At 32.8% G+C, this 21601-nt stretch overlaps 1 protein-coding gene across 4 annotated transcripts; it reads right to left on the bottom strand.

The window, feature by feature from the left end:
* Positions 1–12928: 12928 nt before the first annotated feature.
* Positions 12929–19648, bottom strand: LOC7464291 (RNA-binding protein 1). Of its 4 annotated transcripts, XM_002317761.4 has the most exons (7): positions 19275–19641; positions 18460–18581; positions 17847–18081; positions 17640–17701; positions 17442–17523; positions 16455–16575; positions 16048–16328 (listed from the first exon to the last, which is right to left on the bottom strand). In XM_002317761.4, exons 1-6 carry the CDS (start codon positions 19369–19371, stop codon positions 16472–16474), a joined length of 702 nt encoding a protein of 233 aa, XP_002317797.1. In that variant the 5' UTR covers positions 19372–19641; the 3' UTR covers positions 16048–16328; positions 16455–16471. The 4 variants fall into 4 exon arrangements, with proteins under 4 accessions (XP_052301670.1, XP_002317797.1, XP_024437779.1 ...); XM_052445710.1 differs by lacking the exons at positions 16048–16328; positions 16455–16575 and adding an exon at positions 12929–13212 and having other exon boundaries at positions 19275–19646; XM_024582011.2 differs by lacking the exons at positions 16048–16328; positions 16455–16575 and adding an exon at positions 16606–16769 and having other exon boundaries at positions 19275–19645.
* Positions 19649–21601: the final 1953 nt, after the last annotated feature.

The following is a 21601-nucleotide window of genomic DNA, read 5'->3' as shown; positions in this document are numbered from 1 at the left end:
CACATAGCAAAAAAAGTGAGTTCCACTAATTTATACAGGAAAAAAAATAAAAAATTTAGTTAAAATTAAAACAAATTGAAAAAAAAATGAAAAATCAAAATATTTTTTTATTTTTTATGTATCCTTACTGTCCTACCTTCCTTCCTATCCTTCCTTCCTATCTTACCCATCACTTTTTTCAACTCAAACCACCAATAATCATTTTAGAAATTCCCAATTAATCTTGGGTATCTACAATCAAAGAGCTAAAAAATAGTCAAAATTAAAAAAAATTAATATTTTAATTTTCCTTCCCTTATTTCAGCTTTAATGAAAAAGCCAAATGAAATATCAAAATAGTTTTTTTATCGAAGAAAAGTCGTGTTAAAAAAAACTAAAACATTAAAATAAGTTCTTTAAATATTTTTTTTCATCAATTAAATTTCTCAAAAAATAAAAAATATTAATATTACATATATATTAATATTCAAATGGAATGTTTTTTTATTAGAATGTACATAAAAAAAATTATATTTATACTATTTAAAAAAACCTTATAAGCAATTTTACTCGATTTTTACCATTAGAAATGCTTTTACAAACAACTTTCACATTGTCAGCCATCTCTCTGAGCACCGAATCCAAGAAAACGATTAAGTAAACTATTCTGGTTAGTTTTTTCTCTCTTTTTTTCAATATATATATATATATAGTGGGACCCATATTTATCACGTGTCAGTTAGATGCTGCCATTTGTCAGTAGATCCAGACAACGTTAGTATTTTTCAGTCTAAGGTAATTGAGGGAACTTTTAAATAGAAAAAATAATAATTGGGTGCTCTAATTGATAGAATAAAAAGGTTGGATGCTGTAATAAAATAATAAACGAAGCTGGCCACTCAAAATACAATTTTCTATCTTGTTTATTCTCTGTGTAATTACTAGTGGGGCCTATTTTTGCCACGTGCCATTGGATCCCAGCTAGCCACGTTAACTTTTTCCTGTCTCAAGTGACTGATGGAAGTCAATAATAAAAAATCAAAGTTTAAACACTCAAATTGATAGAATAAAAGATTGGAAAGTAATAAAACAAAATAATAATCAAAGTTTTCCCTTGAATATATTAACATAATCACATTCTTGTATTATAATAGTTATTATAATTATGCTTATTTGCGTTGTTCTATAATTATGTGAAATAATAATAGATGTAAACCCATGAAAATTGCTTCACCCATATTTTTTTATAATTTTTTATATCATTTTTCTCAACTCAGTATCTGTACGTATTTAAGGGTTTTTCTTCCGGTATTGATTGAAATTGAATTAAGAAAATTTATATCAAAATATTTTATATTTTTTATGCATATTTAATTTATTTTTTTAATTATCCTTAATTAATTTGTTAAAGAAATGCTAAATTGCGTTACTTGATTATTTTCATTTTACCCTCTGTGAAAGATTAATAAATGGATGAAATGTCAGGGTGTCATTGATATAGAACAAACTATTGAATAAAAACTATATACTTAATTTAAAGGAGTAAATGGAGATTATCCTACGATATTTTCACACTATTGTTTTTTTATCCTTATCTACTCTATTATAAATTAAATATTCATTTCATTTCATTTTAATGCAAGATTAGAGAAAAAGATATTATAATTCCTTAAAAGGCACCTCAATAATCTCCAAATTAAGTTCTTTAGAGAATACATTATTTATTCAGAGCTAAACTTATAGAATACATAAGTTTACGGATTTATCTCTTTTTTTATATATAATTTTAGGAATTTGTCTTGATAATGGTGCTGTCAAATAGCATTAGCAACTGTTTTATAAAGCAGGTCAAATCAATAACCCTCATCAATCATGTCTCACGTGAAGGATTAAATGTAGTCGCAGATCGATGGTCTTGTTGCCCAAGGAGTACTGTACAGGGAGAATGACTTTGCAGCTTGGTTTTAAAGTTCCATGCATCTTGTCCTCCCTTTCCCATCTGCTTGATGGCAATTCTCATCTTGTTCTAAAAAGAAAAAAGAAAAAAAGTTGAAGAGCTTCGTCTTCTTTAAAATATGGAAGAACCCTTTATTTTCACCTTTTTAGATTTTTTTTTTTATTTGGACAGTGTATTTTATCGTTTAACACTGAAGGGTTGGTTTGGTAGTTAAAGAGCTTCGTCTTCTTTAAATATCATCTTTCCAACAGCATCCAAAAGAATTTGCTAAAAATTCCTATGAATATGAAAAATGTGTAGAGGGTTGCTGCGCTCTTCTTGTCCAGACAGTAAGAAAGTGCAGAAAAAAAACTTTGGCCTGAGTTTTTATTTCAAAAACCACAGATATAGATCAATGGAAGTTTCAGTGATCATACATTTGGTCAAAATCAAATATTAAAAACAGAAAGGTATGGCATTTAAACGCTGCAACAATGCAAGTTTTGTCCCTTTACAGCCATAATTTCCGGTTGAAGATGAAATTAAAACCTTCAGCCTCTTCGATAACATAAAATAACCTGACAAAAGTCAAAAGGAAATGGTTTGCTGTTTTGCACTTTGACAGAAAAATATATTTGTCTGAATAAAGCTTTAAGAGGACCAGTTTTTTTTCAAAACGTTTTCAGTTTATAAATATATCAAAACAATATTTTTTATTTTTTAAAATTTATTTTTGACATCAGCATATCAAAACGATCCAAAAATATTAAAGCAAAAATTAATTTTAAGCAAAATAAATAATTTTTTGCAAACCTCTATGTAGACCGCACTCTAAATAGGAGCTTATCGCTACCAATTAGCTGCATCATAATTGATATAATATCCATTATTAGAAGGTAGGGTTCTTTAGGGATGTCGAGTTGGGTTTTAGCTCAAAATTATATCCAATTTAATTTATAATATTTTAAAAATTGTAAATAATCTAACTCATTCAATTTTCTTAGACTCGAGCGAGATGGATATATTAGGTTGTACTAATTTTTTTGTGAAAATTACATATATTCATGGTTAGATTTATATTATTAATTTTCATGGATATGTATTTAGAGACGGGCTTGCAATATGGATTGTAGATATCATGGCATCTCTAGTGTTAATTCTGATTTTCATACTTTGCACAGCTATTAAATTTTAGTTATCTCTATCTTCCCTCCATTAAAGAGACAAGTTATTTTTTATTGTGTTAAGAAAAATTAATGTGAAGTTCATTAATAAGAATTTTAAAGCTGAAATATTTCTAAATAAAATAAAAATAAATGTTCAATCTATAAACTATAAAAAAATAAAAACAAAAGAAATATAAAATATATAGATTAAATCGAGTTGATCGGGTTTTTTAAAATTTTGACCCGTCACCCAACCCATAATATTTATATTTTAGTTTTGTTTACAATTATTATATATAATATGCATATTATTCAATTTTGAGAAGTTAGATCCGTATAATGTAAATATTACATATTAACCATTTTTATATATAAAAAAAATAAATTGTATTAACAGTAGTAATAAAGCTTCGTTTCTCTCCCTCACTCAGGAAAACCATCATAAAGCATATCATTGGTGGCAAGCAATTACCTTAATTATTGAACAAAATAGCAAATGATACTGTTATCATTATCAAATCATGGGCTACCTTGCTCTGTCCCTCTCATTGACGTTTTAGTTGTTGATTTGGCATCTCATCTCAGCTTTTTTGGATGGTGTGTTTTACAAGACAGTAGCTCAAGTCCATAATGAAAGGGGAAGATCAATCACTTAAAATGGCCCTGCCCCTCACTGTGCAACACTTCTGACACAACTGTACCCACAGATTCCTTTCTTAATTATCTTCCTTTCCTCGCCTGGTCTGATGAAAACCCAATATGTTGAAAAGGAAATCCCAGCAACAGTTATATTCCCATGCTAGCTCGCTAGCAACCTAGCTAGATCTTCTTTTTATCATAATTACTTCTTTTTTCTACAACAAATTTTCGATCTTCTTTTATCAACTGTACTGGTCAACAGACACATGTGAGCATAACCAAACATTATTGTTTCCATTTCTCTATGCTACTGAAGATCTGGGAGCCTTTTAGTAGCGAACATAATTGAAAGAAAATGGAAGTACTCCAGTACTAGCTATGAGAAACATATGAACAGACAACTCGGCTGAAATTTATATAATAATATCAATAACACCCCTTTTCAACCTAATAAAGAGATCTCCAAGATGATAGATCATTTCGATCGATAACATTTAAGAATTGTACTCAAAATAAACGGGACTCACTGCATGCGAATTTCTCAAGACTGGGCATTAACACCATCACCACCGCATCATGGTATATGTATATGGATCAAATATATAGAGATGGGAGCATACATATACCAAAATATATAATTATATTAATTATATATCTCTCTTGCTATACATTAATTTCTAGTAAGAGAAAAAAGAACCCCTTAATTCCCCCAATATTAAAACAAGCACGAAAAAAGAAAGAAAGAAAGAAGTAAGGCTGAGGATGATGACATAACAAGAAGGTAACAACCCTCTCACAGACGACAAACAGTATTAATGGTTCACTAAAACAATAACAATAAAGATGACAAACTCGTAATTAACTTCACCGTTACAACTCTCTAGCTATCATCTTCAACAACCGGCTGTCAAGGGCAGTACGAGTTTTCTGTGCTTCATCATGCACGATCATTGATATATCAACTTATTTACCTGTTTGAAATAGGGTTTGGACCGCTAGGAACTTCATGAGCAGCAGCTCCAAACTTGGTACGCGTAGATTTTGATGATGAGGTGGAAGAAGAAGAAGTACGTGCGTCTTGCGTTTGTTTTGGATGCAAGTTCATGGTAGTAGAGGCTGGTTCTGAGGATTCTAATAGAAGCCTTTTGATGGAAATCGATGCCGCCATATTTGTTGGGTTTATGGGTACTTTGGTGGAGGTAGTGAGTAAAATAAAAATGAAAAGAAGTGCAAGTAATGAAAGGAAACGGTGTGCTTTTGTGCAGGTTTGATGATCACTGATTGTAGTTGACTGTGTTTTTGGTGTTGCCATGCAGTTAATAGACGAAAGAAACCACCCCCAAGAGCCCACAAGGGTGCAATATCCATGAACCAGCACCAAGGCTAGCTAAAGAAGGGAGAAGAAAGAAAAAGAAAAGGAAAGAAAGGGAGAGGAGGAGAAGCTTCAGCAAAAGTGAATGTAAAGGAAAGTTCGAAATTCGATACACGTTTGCTGAGGAATTAAGCACCAACTTAACATGGAAGTATATATTAAAGATGTTGCTATGACTTTGTGTATTTACAAAGAAACCCTTTTCCAAGATATATGAATTTTTTTTTATAGAGTTTTCTATTAAAAAAAAGGGAAAAGAAGAAGAAAGAAAGAAATACAGGTTTTTTTTTGGGTTAATTGTAAGTATTTCAATTACAACTAAGTCCCTTTTCGAACAATTATAAAAGTGCAATCCCCGTAGTAGCTAGGTGTATTTAAAAATAAATTAAGAAAATTCTTTTAAATATGATCTCAAGATTTAAAATTTAAAAATAAACTAATGAAATTTAGGATATTGACCTGAATGCATATAGAGAATATATATGACTTTAAAATTATTCCGAAAACACATAATCTGAATTGATATATAAAATAATTAACTTGAAGATATCTTTATCGATGAATAAAAAAAATATAATATTTTATATTGTTACTCAAAGCTCTACTCATGCCTTGTACCTTTTTTCTATTATTTTTTAATTTATAATCACATTGTTGATGATTTAATTACAACTTATAGGGGGTGCTAAAGTCTTGACCTAGGACATTAATGCAGTATATTTAATTTATTGATGGGGCCTTATTCTTGTAAATCAAATACTTCAAGAATCTTGAAAGGTAAAGCCAGCACAAAAATAGACAGAGAGAAAGATCAAATGGTGAAAGGAGGGGTGGTGGCTTTAGGGCGGTTCCCCAAGAAATATTTCTTTGACTCGGAGGAGAACTAAATAGTAAATAATAAATAAGAATAAAAAACTTTTTTTCTCACTTTTTATTTAATAGCTAATAATTTTTCATCTTTTAGTTTACACTGATTTTTACCTTATTATATGTCTCAGTTTAGAATTAATCATGATTCTTTAACATCGGTTAAAAGTGTGGTTACTTATTCTTTTAAAGTTGCTTAGGCACATAAAATTAATAATTTATCACTTGATCTTTTCACTTTCATATGTAAATTTATAATTAATTAGATTCTGGATATTGAAAATTAAAGATATATAAGAATACTTCAATGGAAAACAAAAAAACACACACAGATATATATATATATATATATATATATATATATATATATATATATATATATATATATATATATAAAGTGCAGAATAATTGGGTTTTTTCAATCATTAGTTCAATTAGAATTAAATTCGTTATCAATTTTTGCTTCCTTCTGTTAATTACACTTATAGGTCATATAAATATTTGATTGCATGCTTTATTTTTTCATTTATAAAAAAATAATAATTTATAACATGTATTTAACCTCAAAACTTAAAATACACACGATATTTTAAATAAAAAAAATTAAAAACAAAAAATTCTCACAATTCATATTGTTTGATCAATTTGTTTTTGTTGATCTAGAGTTCTAGTTTTAGTCAAAATCTTAAAATAAATTTTATAAAGTTACCCCCATCAACATGCAAAATGATAAAAAAATAAATTTAGATAAAAAATTATTTTTTTCAAAAACATGGTGTCATCGCAAAAATAAATATCACCTAATAATACGATGTAAGATGCTTTTTTAAGAGTGTTTTTTAATTAAAAATTTATTAAAATAATATATTTTTATATTTTTTATTTTTTGTACACAATATTAAAATCATAAAAAATATCTAAAAATAATATAAATTAATGTTTTTTACAAGTAAAAAACAATTTAAAAACTACTTTAAAAAAGCAAAAGCTACAGAATATAAACCGGCACTAAATTTGGCAACTTTTGTACGTAGAGCAGGAGTAATTGTTTTCAGGAAACTAAGAATAGGGTAATTACAAGGAGCACACGGAAAGCAAAGCATCGTATTCTCTTCCAAGTGAACACACACTGCTGCATCCTTCCATGGTGAAAGGCCAAGAAATGTGACCGTCTCCCATGATTGATGGGTGATGCATGGGTCCCCACTGCCTGGAAAGCTAAGGCCAATTTCGTAATTCTATTTGATCCATCACGCATCCATCATCGTCTTCGTCAGCATATTATACATATACAGGCATCGTCTGGTACAGTACTGGACAGGACATGGAAATGGACTGAATTTAACTGAGCTAGACAATCCTGTGCTTCCTTGGTGCACTGAACAAGAGTAAATGAAATCTCTTAACAATTTATGTTAGTTTTTATGTTTTGTTTTGTTTTGATTTGAGAGTTTTTGGTCATCTTATCTATGGAATATATGGTTTACTAGTCTCTGAAACAGAAAAGTTCTTGCAATGAAACCCCTACTCGTAAGCTATATGTACACCAAACACTTCACAACAACTCGTGACATGTCTAATATATCTATATAAATGCATCGAACACTTAATGATAATTTGTTTTGTCTTGTCTCTGTTTAATATACCAAACACATCACAGACGATGATATCTTCAATTATGAGTGTGCATATACAACTGGGGATTGACTTTATGAGTAATAATGCTATCTGGTCTCGATGGCTTGCCGTCATAAGAGGTAGTTGATAATTACAAGGAGAGAGTTTGGCAAAATTTCCATGTAGCCACGATTTCAACGAATTTTAATGAAGACAATACATTATTTGATACAAGACAAGTGTCCATGGAAAACTTTGAAAGTTTTCATTACTTCCATGGCTATGCATAAACCAACTGGCTTGTTCTTCGACACCATGGTTTTCTCTTTTAATCTATTTCATCCTCTTTATATGTTTATACGTTTTGCTAGCTAGATAGTATTTTGATGTAAAATTAAAAGTGCTTTAGAATTATAGCATTGGTTATTTTTTAAAGTGTTTTTTCATTCAGAAATATATTAAAATAATTTTTTTATTTTTTAAAATTTATTTTTAATATTAACATATTAAAATGATCTGAAAATATAAAAATATAATCTTAAATAATATATATATATATATATATATATAGAGAGAGAGAGAGAGAGGGAGGGTGGTGGTGGGGATAGTGTCTTTGAAATATGTTATCTAATCATGGAGTCTTTCAACTTACCAATTAGTTTGATGTTTTATTTACTTTCCATTTTTTGCCTTTTATGATATAATAATTGCACTTCATAGTTCATGTAAATTAATCTGGCAGGAGCACATTGTACAACTGGTGATGAGATTGGTTCTGTCGACCACCAACAACAAATATAGAAATCAAAGCAACTAGTCTTATTGGGTATTGTCCTCCCTTTACATTAATTTCTTGAGAAGTAAAACCAGCCTTTTTTGCTTTTGATTAGCCTTACAAGGTCGGTAGGTAGGAAGTTAACCTCAACAACGTCCAATCCATGGATATATAGTTTGTTCCTCGTGGTAGCTAATCAACTGTTTTTAGTCTTTTCTAGCTACTGTTACACACCTCTCTATCTTTCTATATATATATATATATATATAGTAATTCAGTATAGGGCTCAAATCTTTGGAGTAGATTCTAAACTCAAAATTTTGTAGCTACTCTTATTCTTACACGAAATTCTAAATACTCCATGTGCTGGTTCCACGACATTTTTAGTGCCAAAGTCAATGGAGACGACCTTAAAAAACTTGAGTATGCATCAAACCCAAAAAATCAGGAATGATTTCACCCTTTTAAAGACAAGCCTCTATAATTAAACTCCTCTTTTCTTGTATTAGGTAAGCTGTAACCTGTAAGTTAGCAACATAATCGATTTAGAGCATACTATTATGGGCCAAATTGTCAACAAATTGAGGTAAGCTCCCATTCCGTATAATCGGGTTTTGTCGAGCTCTCTTTCATATTGTTCAATTCTCGGAAGATAAAGGTAATTTGATGAGCAGGATTACATCCTCTCATGTCCTTGAAAAAGATTCACCGGTCATTTTCTAATTCTTATTATTAGTCTTCATGATCGGTTCAATAATTTAGATTAAGTGGGATAAATAAATTAATAAGAACTTAAATAGATTTCTTTTTTAATTACCATGCTCCAGTTCATTAATTGTCATCCAATTTGATCAATCTTATTAGCAATTGTTTTTTTTTTTTTTTTTTTTTTTGATTCACGTGGGGTGTCCGGGCCAGCTTACGCGCACCACGACTATTCCCCACGGCCCACTGGACATCCTGCAAGCCCAGGAGCAGGTAAGGCACCGCGGGGGTGACAGGCGTGCACATAGAGGGTCGAACCCGGGAGGGGGGGCGGAACAAGTCCACAATGGACCACAGCAGCTAGACCCTCAAGTGCTGGGTACACACGAGAGCTCGAACCAGGGCACTTAGGCAGGGCAAAGTCTGCCAAGGCCACTGAGCTACAAGCCCCGTGTGTTATCATACATCATGACTTCACCATTGTTGGACTTCACCATCTCGGAGAAAGCATGTATAGTTTTTATATGAATTTCATGTAATACAAACATATCCACGCAATTCTATCGAATTCCTCAAATTGACTTCACCATTGTTGGACATCGATTCTCACTTTGAAACCATCCAATCCTCCCGTTTCCTTGTATAATTCGAAGTAACAAGAATATATCTTGAATTAATAAATTTATAAAAAAATATGTTATAGTTTTGGTTTTCTATAGTTTTTGCACAAGCCATATATGCATGATATTATTAAATATTTAGATCAGGGCAATATTATCTATGCATGTAATAAAACAAAACATTAGAAGGAGTGTGAGGAACAGCTAGCAATAGTTAAGCTTTTCGCTGCTGATTATAAAGTAGAAAACTATTATAAAATCTTTGACAATTGCCTCAGTGTGCATTAATAATCCATACTTTGTGCTGCTAACTGTCAAGAATCAACACCAAGATTTTCATTCTTTGTTCTAGAGGATCAACCTTTAAGTATCTTCCGATTAGCTAGGTTTTATGAAATGATACTTTTCGCTTTTGGGAAGGAAGGGAATTTCAAAGCTGGGACGAAGTTTTTGTTAAGGAATCACTTTGTAAAGCATATAATAATTGCTTTCGAGAAGGAAGGAATTCCAAAGCTCTTAGTTTTTCTAAAGAATCACTTCGTAATTAAACCATATAATTAATTAATAATTGCTTTCAATAAGGTTATTGATCTTCTCCCACTTTCATGGAATTTTTTTTTCTTAGGCCGGGGATTATAAATAACAATGATAAATTACAGTTTTTATGATCACAGTGAATTAAATCAGCCTCCAATACAAAAAATAACCATTATTTTACCTTCGAATTCGTGATCTTTTGCAAGTGTAACTAGCTAGGTATAAAAAAAAAATAGAGAAAGAAACATGAGAAAGAATATTTAAAAAAAAAAACTGAAAATCATGGGGATATTTTTATTATTTTTTGTGGATATGTTTTAATCTTTCATCTTTTTATTTATCTTTTTGTGCAAAATGAATATGTAAAATAAATATTGGTAATTATTTTAAAAGTATTCTAAGATCTTCCATATAATAATCAGCTCACATGGAATTTTCTTCAAGCTGGTATAAAAATATATTGTCCAAAGAAGCATATAGCATATGAATTTTTGAAAACCTTTCAGTACAATTAATGCCCCCACTTAAAGCTGATTTATCTGTGGAATCGACAGAAGGTGGAATATTTTGTTTTCCAATCAACATTTTCACTCTATCTTCCCATTTTGGCCTTGGTATAGGAAAAAAAAAACCCAATCTTTATCACTGTTAGCTGGCTGTGCCTAACAGCGCAGACCACCAGTTTGAAAGACAGACGAGTTCTTGTGTGGGAGCTTTGATGGCCTTTTGTAGGGTCCGAAGGCCTGTACATGTAGAACCTGATGTTACGTGTAAATTGACAGCAGGTCACTTTTTTTTCTTTTTTTCTTGTTTTTTGAGGGGGGCGGTGGGGAGTTTCCTCTTTCTGTTTTTTGGTGTGTGATCTTTTGCTTCTTGCCAATTCTTTGTAATATTTTCTTTGTAATTTTTTGCAGCACCTGTTCCTGAAGAGATCCTTGTGTGCTCGAGTCGAGGAGGAGAGTTGCCTCGTTTTATAGCTGGAGAATTACAAGTGAAATCCAATGCCAAAAGCTAGGTAGCCCTTTTGTTCCTGATTCTAAAGTTGTCTGGAAAGAATTAACTATAAATCTAAAATGCGTGAAGAATCCGCTGCATAAAATATACCGTGGATTCTCTCATGTGATATTGTGGATAGACTATTCACCATATTTTTTTTAAAAAAATAATAATTATTAATTATTATTGGACCAAATTAGAAACCAATTTATTGGAGAATAATAAGATTTAAAGATAAAAGATCAAATACAGAAGCAATGAATGGCTTTAAAAATATTTAGACAAAACAATTACTATAGTCCTCATATTTTATAAATTATAAATATTGATCCTTTTAGTTTCTGAAATTTTTGGGAAAAATCAATTTCAGTCTCAAATTTCATTTTTTTTTTTAAGCTCTAATTTGAGAGAAGTGAGAGAAAGCAACTAGAATCCTACACTAGAGAAAGAATATTTTTTTGGAATTGATTTCGGCAATAAAAATAATCAAGATTGGTGTCGAATTATCTCATTTGATGAGAGGAGTTCACATTAATTGTTTTTTACCTTGAAATTATCTAGAAAAACATATATGAGCTCGGTTAAATTTTTAGTTTCGGGTTGATTTCAGTTTTTGAGAAGATTGTTAGAGGTCATGAACGAATTTATCAAGTTGCCTAGGATGTTTTCTTTGTGTTTTAGATAAAAAAAATAGATTGAAAATTATGTTACGAGGTCAAAAAACTTTTTGCCCTGTTTTTCCAACCATTGTACTAGTCTATATCAAACGACTTGTCAACCAACTTGTTTTTCTTCAAGAAAATTAAGGATCCATAAAAAAAAAAAAAAAAGAGAGAGAGAGAGAGCTCAAGTACATAGGTCTACTATTTCAGGCCTGTGTGCAAACCTTTACTAAATGAGTCAAGCACGTTGGTCTGGATTTCTAATTAAACACAACAATACCTAACCTTTTTCTTTTAAAAAAATTATTTTTTTTAGTTAATTCCTTTTTATGCGTATTTTTTTCAAGATAGTTCTTAAATTTATATGTTAATCAATATCCCTTTTATTTTGTTTATCATACTCTTTTAAATAGTGGTTATTTTTTAATTATTTTTTATAAATTTAATTTTTTAAGAGATTATTCTAATTCATTTATATGTTTTATATAAATGAAATTTATTTTAAAAAATTAAAAATATTATTTTATGGATAATATTTTTAATATGTTTAAACTTGAAAAATATTTTTTTGCCTTCAACTTTAATTAATCAATTGCATGTGTGGCTATTTTTATGATCATTTAATTAAATAAAAAATCGATTTTGTAATCAAAGTCGTTAAACACAATCGTGCCAAGGATTCAAGTTGTAAGATTAAATATATTGGTTTATATCTAACTTTTATTATTTATTATTTTTTATATTTATTTATCATTAATGATTTTTTATTCCGGCACAACACTCGAGCCCACGGGCACTAGACCTAGCCTAGGGCTTGAGCTCATTTCCATGGGCATTTGGGCCCAATCATTTTGCCTAACCTGTGGGTTTTTTTGGGCTTTTATGGATTTTTTAACCTCTTAAATTTAAGCTTGTGCTTAACAAAAAAAATTTATTTTAAAAATTATTATCAATAACTCCTCAAATCTTTCATGTAAAGACTTATAAGAAAAAAACTCGGTTATCATGATTTGTCCGGTGATTTTTTTTCGTATGAGAAAGTGGTGGGAAGCCCGGAGAACCCATAAACTATGCCTGTCTAAACTGCTCCCAAATGTGTCCTTTAGAATGTAGCAAGTTAAAAAAGGCTTCAACCAATGATGTAGGAGAGTGTAACAAAACCAGTTTATCCTTACTGTCCCACCAACAGTTGGCTCTGGTTTGATAAGAAAGCTTGCCTGAAATTCCTCCAAGTATGCTGCTTATGAAGAAAAATCTAGAGGAACCATATGCTCGGCGAACTTCAGGTCCAAAGGATAGCAGTGACCAGCGTCCAAGATCCACATGAAAAGCTCCAGATTGCTGCATTTAGGGATAAGTGTTAGACCCTACATTTTGCAATATCAAAGTAAAAACACAAATGCACGTAAAACTCAAACTGATAAGACTATTTCATGCTGTGTTATGACAGCAATTAATTTATCGCCAGTCGGTATGGTTGATAACGTTTTCCAATAACTAAAAGTTGCATGCTGTGGATAAACTTGCCTCTTCAAGATTGTTACTGATACTTTCAAGTTCCAACGATTGATTTTGCCTTGTTCATCAAGAGAGATGGAAATGTAACCATGTCAACAGCCCCCTGACCTTCGATTTCCTCTGTTACACTCAAACACCTCTGATACTTTGGTCCCTACAACAACCACAATGGCACTGACAGACAAAGGCATACATTCTGTTGAACCATCAAACAAATTCCTTTTTTTTGGGTACACCGGAGACCTAGAGGTCTAGTCACCACCCTAACACAATAGCCTACCATGGCCAAACACAGTACTTTCTCAATGGGCACTCTGGGTACCAATCATCAAGCTACTGCTGCGAATAGGAATATATTCACCTAATAATTTCTCTTCTTTAATAATATCAAATGAAAAACTATAAGAGTCGGGTGGGGTATTCACACTTCAAAAGTAGTTATTTCATGCGATTTTCATTTTCTAGTGACACGTTTTATGTTATATAAGAAGCTATTATCTAGTATACTAAAGAAATTTCCAAAACAAAAGGTGATGGAGTCCAAAGTTGTCTTGAGTGGTGCTTTGGCTGTTGTATCAATGGTGGTGCTGGTATTTTCAAGCCAAGCAATTGATGATGGCTCAGATTGTATGGATGTTTGTTTGGAGGGTTGTGCAAGTGCTGATAACCCAAAACTTTTAATAACTTACGTGAATAATTGGAATAGCCGGTGCGGCTAAATATGCTATCATCGACGGCGCGACAACTCATGGTATCACCACTATAGAAGAGAAGAATTAAGAAGATGGATGTAACGCCATCATGCATGGCTACTCTCTTCTAAATAAAAATTGAGAATTGAATGTTTTCTCATGTTTAATATCATTTGCTCCAATCTTTTTTATGTTTTCTGGGACAGTCCAGACACAGAAATTTCCATCACTTTGAGATCGAACGCAAAAATCCTGTCAGCCAAAAAAAATTCTTCTGTGCACGGGTCAAACCTTGGGAAGGCGTTTGGTTTGGAAAAGAGAAAAAAGACACCGAAGTTTTACAGACATAGACCAAAGAATCGCACCAAACTCGTACATTCAAATCTGCATTTGAACAAATGTAATGCTAAAAGTAGTTGCATCAATACTGAGCCAAATGCTACCTGACAGTAAAGGAATTAACAAGTGGGAGAGAAAGGTTAGCTTAAAGGTCAGACAACGATCCTTCACTCCGGTCTAAACTACAGTCAGGAACTCACAACCTTGGATTGAAGCTCATCATTGTTCCTACCATCGAAATGTCTCCTCAAATTCATATCAACAGAACAAAATGTACCAAAAGAATATGATCGCTACGTCTCAAAAGAAACATTTTCTTGATCTCGTCCATATGTTCACATATATTTAGCCCATTCTTGAAACAGTATTGTACCTCCTACATGAGATATTGCTTACGATTTGAAAAGGTATGAGAAATATCTACAAAATGTTCTTGATCCGGGCAGTCTTTTTGTCTATGGCGTCTATGGAACACCATTACCACAAAAGCCAATGGGTCAATACAGTAGCCAGTAGAGGTGAATTAACTTCTTACTATAGAAGATCCTCAATCCAGATCCTTGTGCATAGATCCAAGTGACACAGTTACCTATAGTTTGATGGCAGATTTTTTCAGCTGATAAGTAACAGGCAATTACAGCCCTCGTAGATTGCCATGTACCAATGATGAAGAAAGGTTTCAATGATCATCCTCAATGCAACGTATATCTAACTAACACGGTGTTTGGGATGAAACAAAATGAATCCTGAACCAGATATACAATCAACTCAACGACCTGAATATACAAGCAGGGATCGTGGTAGCCCGCACAAGGATGTGCCATTTTTAAAGTGAAGCAGCTAAACAGCTAACCTGCTTCCAAGCCAGCCTAATAAACACCTATCAAGCCTGCTAGCAATAGGTATATTAGCTAGAAAATTGCCACCGATCAAGCCTGCTAGCAATAGGTATATTAGCGGAGCCTGATAATGGTAAAACTGCTTTGACAAAAAGAGACCAGAATGCATCCATGTCCAAAAATTCACAATATATTAAACTCCAATTCTCATAGTGAAAGCTTGTGACTGGACTTCGTTAAGCTCTTGGCAGGCGAATAAAAGTTGGCTTGCATAAGCAATCTTAACATTCAATGTATGAACCCGCTGAAAGACACTCAAGGACTCTCAAATTTCTCAACCACAGACCAGAAACTCAGATTTAATAGTATACTAAAAACTATATTCTAACCCAGCAACCTGGGGAAAACTTTCAGGGAATAGATTGACGAATCGAGAAAATATATTCCACGCAGAGTATCCTACATGCATGATAGTTACTTCAGATGATGAAAATATTAAAAAAGACCAACAAGAAACAATTTCTTTTATTTCCTAGACAGACCATCCATTTCTTTTTCAAAAACTTATGCAAGCAGTAAATAAATAAACAGTGTGCCTATGAAATGTGATGTGAGTGCATGTGCATGAATGCAGATATTTAATCAATGTGAGTGCCCATGTTCTTATGCATCTGTATTTGTGAGCACATGCATGTAATCATTTGTTCCCAATCCCAAAACATAGGCAAGCGCGGATAACTACAAGTCTTCATTGGTACACACAATCATATGAATCTAAACCCAATCCATAGGCAAACACAGATAGACTTCATTAGATCAACTAGAAATAAATTCATTGGTATCCTCCAATATGCATAGGGGGACAACCTTAGTAATTCAAAACAAACAAAACCCGCATTTTTTTAACACAAAGCACGCTTTATCCGAGTCACTAACAGTTGCAGAATAATTATCAAAAAGCACGTGATCACGTGTATCCTACTAAAGGTGCTGATTCAGATATTCATGTAATTCCTGAAACTGCAAAGTTGTGGTATCATCCCCCATTACATTCCCCAGTTCGCAAGTCCTACAGAAAATTGCCGTTTCCATGGTTTAGCCTGATTGATCGTTTCACAATAAAGTTTTCTTGCAGAGCACCTAACGGCCATGAATAATAAGAGGTCGGGCGGATAAAAAAGAAAGCATAAATCACCTGCCAGACCGCGCTATTCAACGCTTGCCACGATGCCCGCCACCTGACCTTGCACCAGGATAGCGAGCAAATTGCAATCTTAAATGGAACGAATCGCGGTCATGCTCATCAAATCTATAACCTGCAAAATCGAGCTCGACTGTTTCACGTTGCACGACTAACCACGCTTTGAACGACGAATTAGGGGATCAATAGATAGCTCATAAAAGGCGTTGTAATCATTTATCTCAAGTACATAAGCGCAGAATATACCAAACGTTCATCATCACTGTTGAACACACCCAAGTCGAAAAATGTGAAAACACCATACAAATCCTGAGAGACAAAAATGCAATGCAAATGAGGAATGGGCGAAGACAGGCCATCTGATTTACACGGTATGGGGATTGAAACTGGGAACCGCGTATTCTCTCGTGTTAGCTAGCCTGTGCATAGCATAGAATGCTGAGATGAGGAGACGCAAGGCTAAACTTGACATGAGATACTGACAGCATCATCATTGGATCACACAAAATACAGTTAGCCATATGGGTAATCATATAGGCCTAAAGCAGTTTAGCTAACCTATTCAACCAGTTTGGCTTGAAATCCATCAATAGTCGATGATAACTCGAGTAGGTTTAAAGTTGTCCTTGCAGTATATAAGTGTCAAAAATGTCATGACGATTTGATCAATCCATCAATATGATCAATCAACTGCCCAAATTTTCAAGAACACGCCTCGCTAATCCACTTACCACCACTCAACTATTCCAAAGCTGGCTCAAATCACTAAAAAATCTTTAATGCCACACAGCTGAGAACCCACCCCAACCCACAAAAGAAACTAAAAGGAAGTGCCAAAGGCATTGGTGCAATTATATAAAAAGTTAAAAACTAGCATCGAAAAGGAAACATTAGATAGTAACAGATACAATGGGCCTGCAAACTGATACATGAGACTAAAACTCCCTAAAGGGGAAAAAATGTAGAGCATGTTAAGTTCACCTTGTAATGCATCCATGGCAGTGGCAGCATGTGCGGGACTCAAAAAGTCAACAAAACAGAGTACTAGTGGATCTCCCCCAGGCTGCACATTTTAGCAACCAGTGAATCCATTAATGTTCTAAATATTGATTCAGCACATACTAAAATAATATAAAGGATGATGACAATCATAATAATAACAATATCTTGAAGACTCACATGTCTTGATTCCTTGCTTACAAGTCTCACTTCTTTGTAGCCAACAAAAGGGCGAAAGATATCTGTTAATCCCAAGTGAAGGAACAAAAGAAGAAGAGAAAAGGTCCAAGAGTACTGGAATTACATGTGGAAGGCTACAGAGCAATACTAGAAGGGAAAAAGTCCAAGGAAAACTATGATTACATATGGAAAACAATGGAAGGATACGGGAAACTTCCCGTCGTGTACAGTCAGAAGGCAAGCCCTCCACAAACAGTGTGCTGCTAGCATCAGGAGGAAGGGAAACCTCAGATCTTCCACTTCCCATGCGCAATGACCTGTCTTTTACACTAGCCCCAGGGTCCATGGGCCCCATACTCACCATGCGTGTGTCATCAACAGGATGACTAGGCACCCCACTCATGGCTCTAGCAGACTGTCCCCCACCATAAGATGAAACTGTCTGAAACATTCATTCAATTACTCAGATAACTTTTAATCATGAAGCGAGTGACAGAGGTAGACTTGAGGTTAAAAAATAAATCAAGTCAACCATTGTCAAAGACTTGTAGCCGCTAACATGTAATTTAAGAAGATTTTGAACATAATTTTTTTAGACAGTTTTGGGTATCTACAGATTTCTTATCAAATTCAAATATTAACTTTGTTTTGGTATTGCGAGTTGGTTTCTTTTTATGACATTCTTCTGTGCCTGTATAAAAGCAGCGTAGTTAGACATTCAAGATAGGCTATCATAACTAAAATTTCTCATATTATTATTTTCTGTGGTATCCCCCCCTTTTTTCAACTACATGAAAAGAGATAAAGAATAACCAAGTACCCCACTACGCAAGTAACGGTCATAAGATGCTCCGATGGAGTCTGAATCTCTGATTACATGAAGAGCCCCTCTATCATCATCACGGGAATAATAACTGGATAAGTCACGGCCGCTTGGGATATCTGCAAGATCAAGCATGTATTTCAACATAAATAAACCATCTGAATAAGTTGAAAGGAGGAACATGCTACTGCTGCACATCATTCCTAAAGCATGGAAATAGCACTAATGCATAAATCTTTCAACAGAATGTCAAAAACTGATCTAGATCAATAACACACAGATATTGACAAGAACAGAAGACTACTACATCACAGATAATCAACATGCTGAAATAACCAAGGCTTCACAGAAAAGGCCGACAAGAAATATCCACCAAAATTGAGACTTTAAAAAGCTCCAGTTAAAATACAAAGGAAATAGCAAAACCAAAAACATTATAACAGAAAACAAAAATAAATAAAAAAGAAGATTTCTTTTTCTTAAATATAAACACAAAGACAATAAATTCTCCAACAACAATAATTCCCATCTTATAACGCATCAATATCATAAATTCCTTTAAAAATCAACAGCAAGATTAATTACAAGATCAACCCTTTCAGCTGCCCTTTCCTTTCAAAAACAATTAACACAAAGCCTTCCGCCCCATTACCAAAACCCGTGATTAAGCAAGCTATCAAGCAAGTAAATCAAGCAGGGCATGCCACAAAATGTTAAAAGAAAACCCTGATTGACTTATGCATATAAGCGGGAAAAGACGGAAACTTTACTATAGAATTGAAAAGAAATGAGTAGTAATTTTGAAGTGGTACCGTAATCGATGCGAGGGCGTTTTCCGGTGAGAGAAGACATGGACTGCGGCGGCTGCTGCCGTGAGTCGCCGGCATATCTCCAGTAACTATCCGCCATGTCTGGTTAAAGAAAGAGAAAAGGAGGGGTTTTTAAGACAGAACTGAAACTGGAAGTGAAACCAACAAGAACGGGAGTTAAGTTAGATACGAGGGGAGGGAATCCAATCAACGGATATTTACTTTTGGGAGGGGCTATTTTTGCTTTTTAGCACGCTTTTTTAAGAGAGAGGCGAAATAACTGAGAAACGTGACATTTAATCTTGTATTGAAATTAAAATCGTGACATTTTAAAAATATTATGAAACGAAGAGAGGAGAGATAAGAAAACACATAAAGAAAAAAACTCAAATACACCTGAAATTCTAATTACAACATTACTAATATTAATAGAAAAATATCTACAAGACATTCAATAACATCATGAAAAGGTCATCGAAGGTAACTTGGAACACGGCAGTTAAAGGTAAGTGAAGCACAAGCCACCTTTAGTGGAAAGTATGCACGCAGTCGAGTCCTTATTTGTCTTCTTTTCTTTTTCTTTTTCTTTTTTTTTTCTTGTTGAAATTTTTTTTCTCAACATAGTTGTCCAGATTATCTTACGCGTACCTCAACTAATTCTACGAGCCTTGAAATTAACGACTATATAAACCACCTGTAACCCTGAGGTTTGTAAGACTCGAACTGGTGACCTCTAGAGAGCAAATCTATGGTCTAACTAGTTGAGCTACACCCCTCAGGGTTGTTGAAATATTTTTTTTATTAACATGGGTGTTCGGGCCATCTTGGGCGTACCTCGACTTATCCCTCGAGTCTTGAAGTTAACGACCATGTAAGCTTCCATTGGCCCTGAGGTTTGTAGGACTCGAACGGGTGACCTCTATGGAGCAAACTTAGAACCTGACCAGTTGAGCTACGTCCATCATAATTAATTTTTTAATTGTACTAATGATGTCTAAATAGAGTTTCAATGTGTCTCTAATATTTTTATTATTATTATTATTTCTTCTCTCTCCTTTTTATAATTTGTGAAGAGAAATGAGAGAGAAGGAAATAAATAAAAAGATATTGGAGGCACATTGTAGCAACGACTACAACACTACTGATACTATCAAAAAAATCTCAATAACAATGACCAGAGCGAGTCACACTTGACGCTAAAAAACAATGAGTCACCTAACACTTTTGGATGATAAATGTGACACACTCAGGTCGCCATTAGTGATAATTCTTGGTGTTATTGAATTTATCTTGTTGAGATTTTTTTTATGGTATTGATTATATCGTAAAAAGAAAGAAAAAAAAAATCTTGGAGGCATATTGAAACTACAATTACTATACCACAATTACCTTAAAAAAAATATTGACTGAAAAATCCAATAACACCCAAAAAAGATCATCAACAATAACTTAAATGACTCATACTTATCGTTAAAGGCAAGTGAGCCATCTATCATCTTTAGACAGCAAGTGTGGCGCACTTGGGTCATCATTGGTGACTATTCTTGATGTCGTTGGATTTGTATCGTCGAAATCTTTCTAAGATTCCAGTAGTGTTGTAATCAGAATTTTGGTATATCTTATTTAACTTTTTAGTGGTATTTTAAGGTTTTATCATGATATAATATATGGTGGGATTTTTCTGTATGTATATGAGTGTTATAGACACACATCATCATAGTATGATTTAAAAGTTTGAAATAGCCTATTTTTCCTTTTTAGAGAGAGAGAGAGAGAATCCAATTGAATTAAATGAAATGTTCATTTTAAACTGTTATCGATAACATTAGCTAATTAATTAAATAAAAATTTAAATTGTTATTTGTTAAAGGTGTATATACTTGATGATTTCAATGAGATGGCTCTCAATTGACTAAATGTAAGGAAGAAAAAAGATTGAGAATAGGATTAAATCTCTTGGAGATATCTCAAACTCAACCACAAATTTAGATGATTGTGAGTAGTTTTTTAAGGAATAGTTGATTGTTTGCCCATAAAATACAGATGACATGACTATTAGTTTGAGGAATTTGAGTTATTTATATTAATAATGTAAATATATATATGTTATTCATATTCTTTACAAGTTTTTTTATTACTATCCAAATGATTAAAAGAAAATTGATGAATAATACAATACTATTATTTTGTATACAATCACTTTTACACATTAAATTGTTTTTTTCTTTTATTTGATCAATATCATAAATTGTTTTAATCGTTAGTCTAATATAATATATATATTTTTGGTGTTAGAAAAAATAATTTTTTTTAATATGCTATTATTTTGA

This window comes from Populus trichocarpa, chromosome 12, assembly GCF_000002775.5.
Source record: "Populus trichocarpa isolate Nisqually-1 chromosome 12, P.trichocarpa_v4.1, whole genome shotgun sequence".
NCBI lineage: Eukaryota > Viridiplantae > Streptophyta > Magnoliopsida > Malpighiales > Salicaceae > Populus > Populus trichocarpa.
Note: the sequence above shows the minus strand (reverse complement) of the source record. Positions and strands in the feature narration are given on the sequence as shown.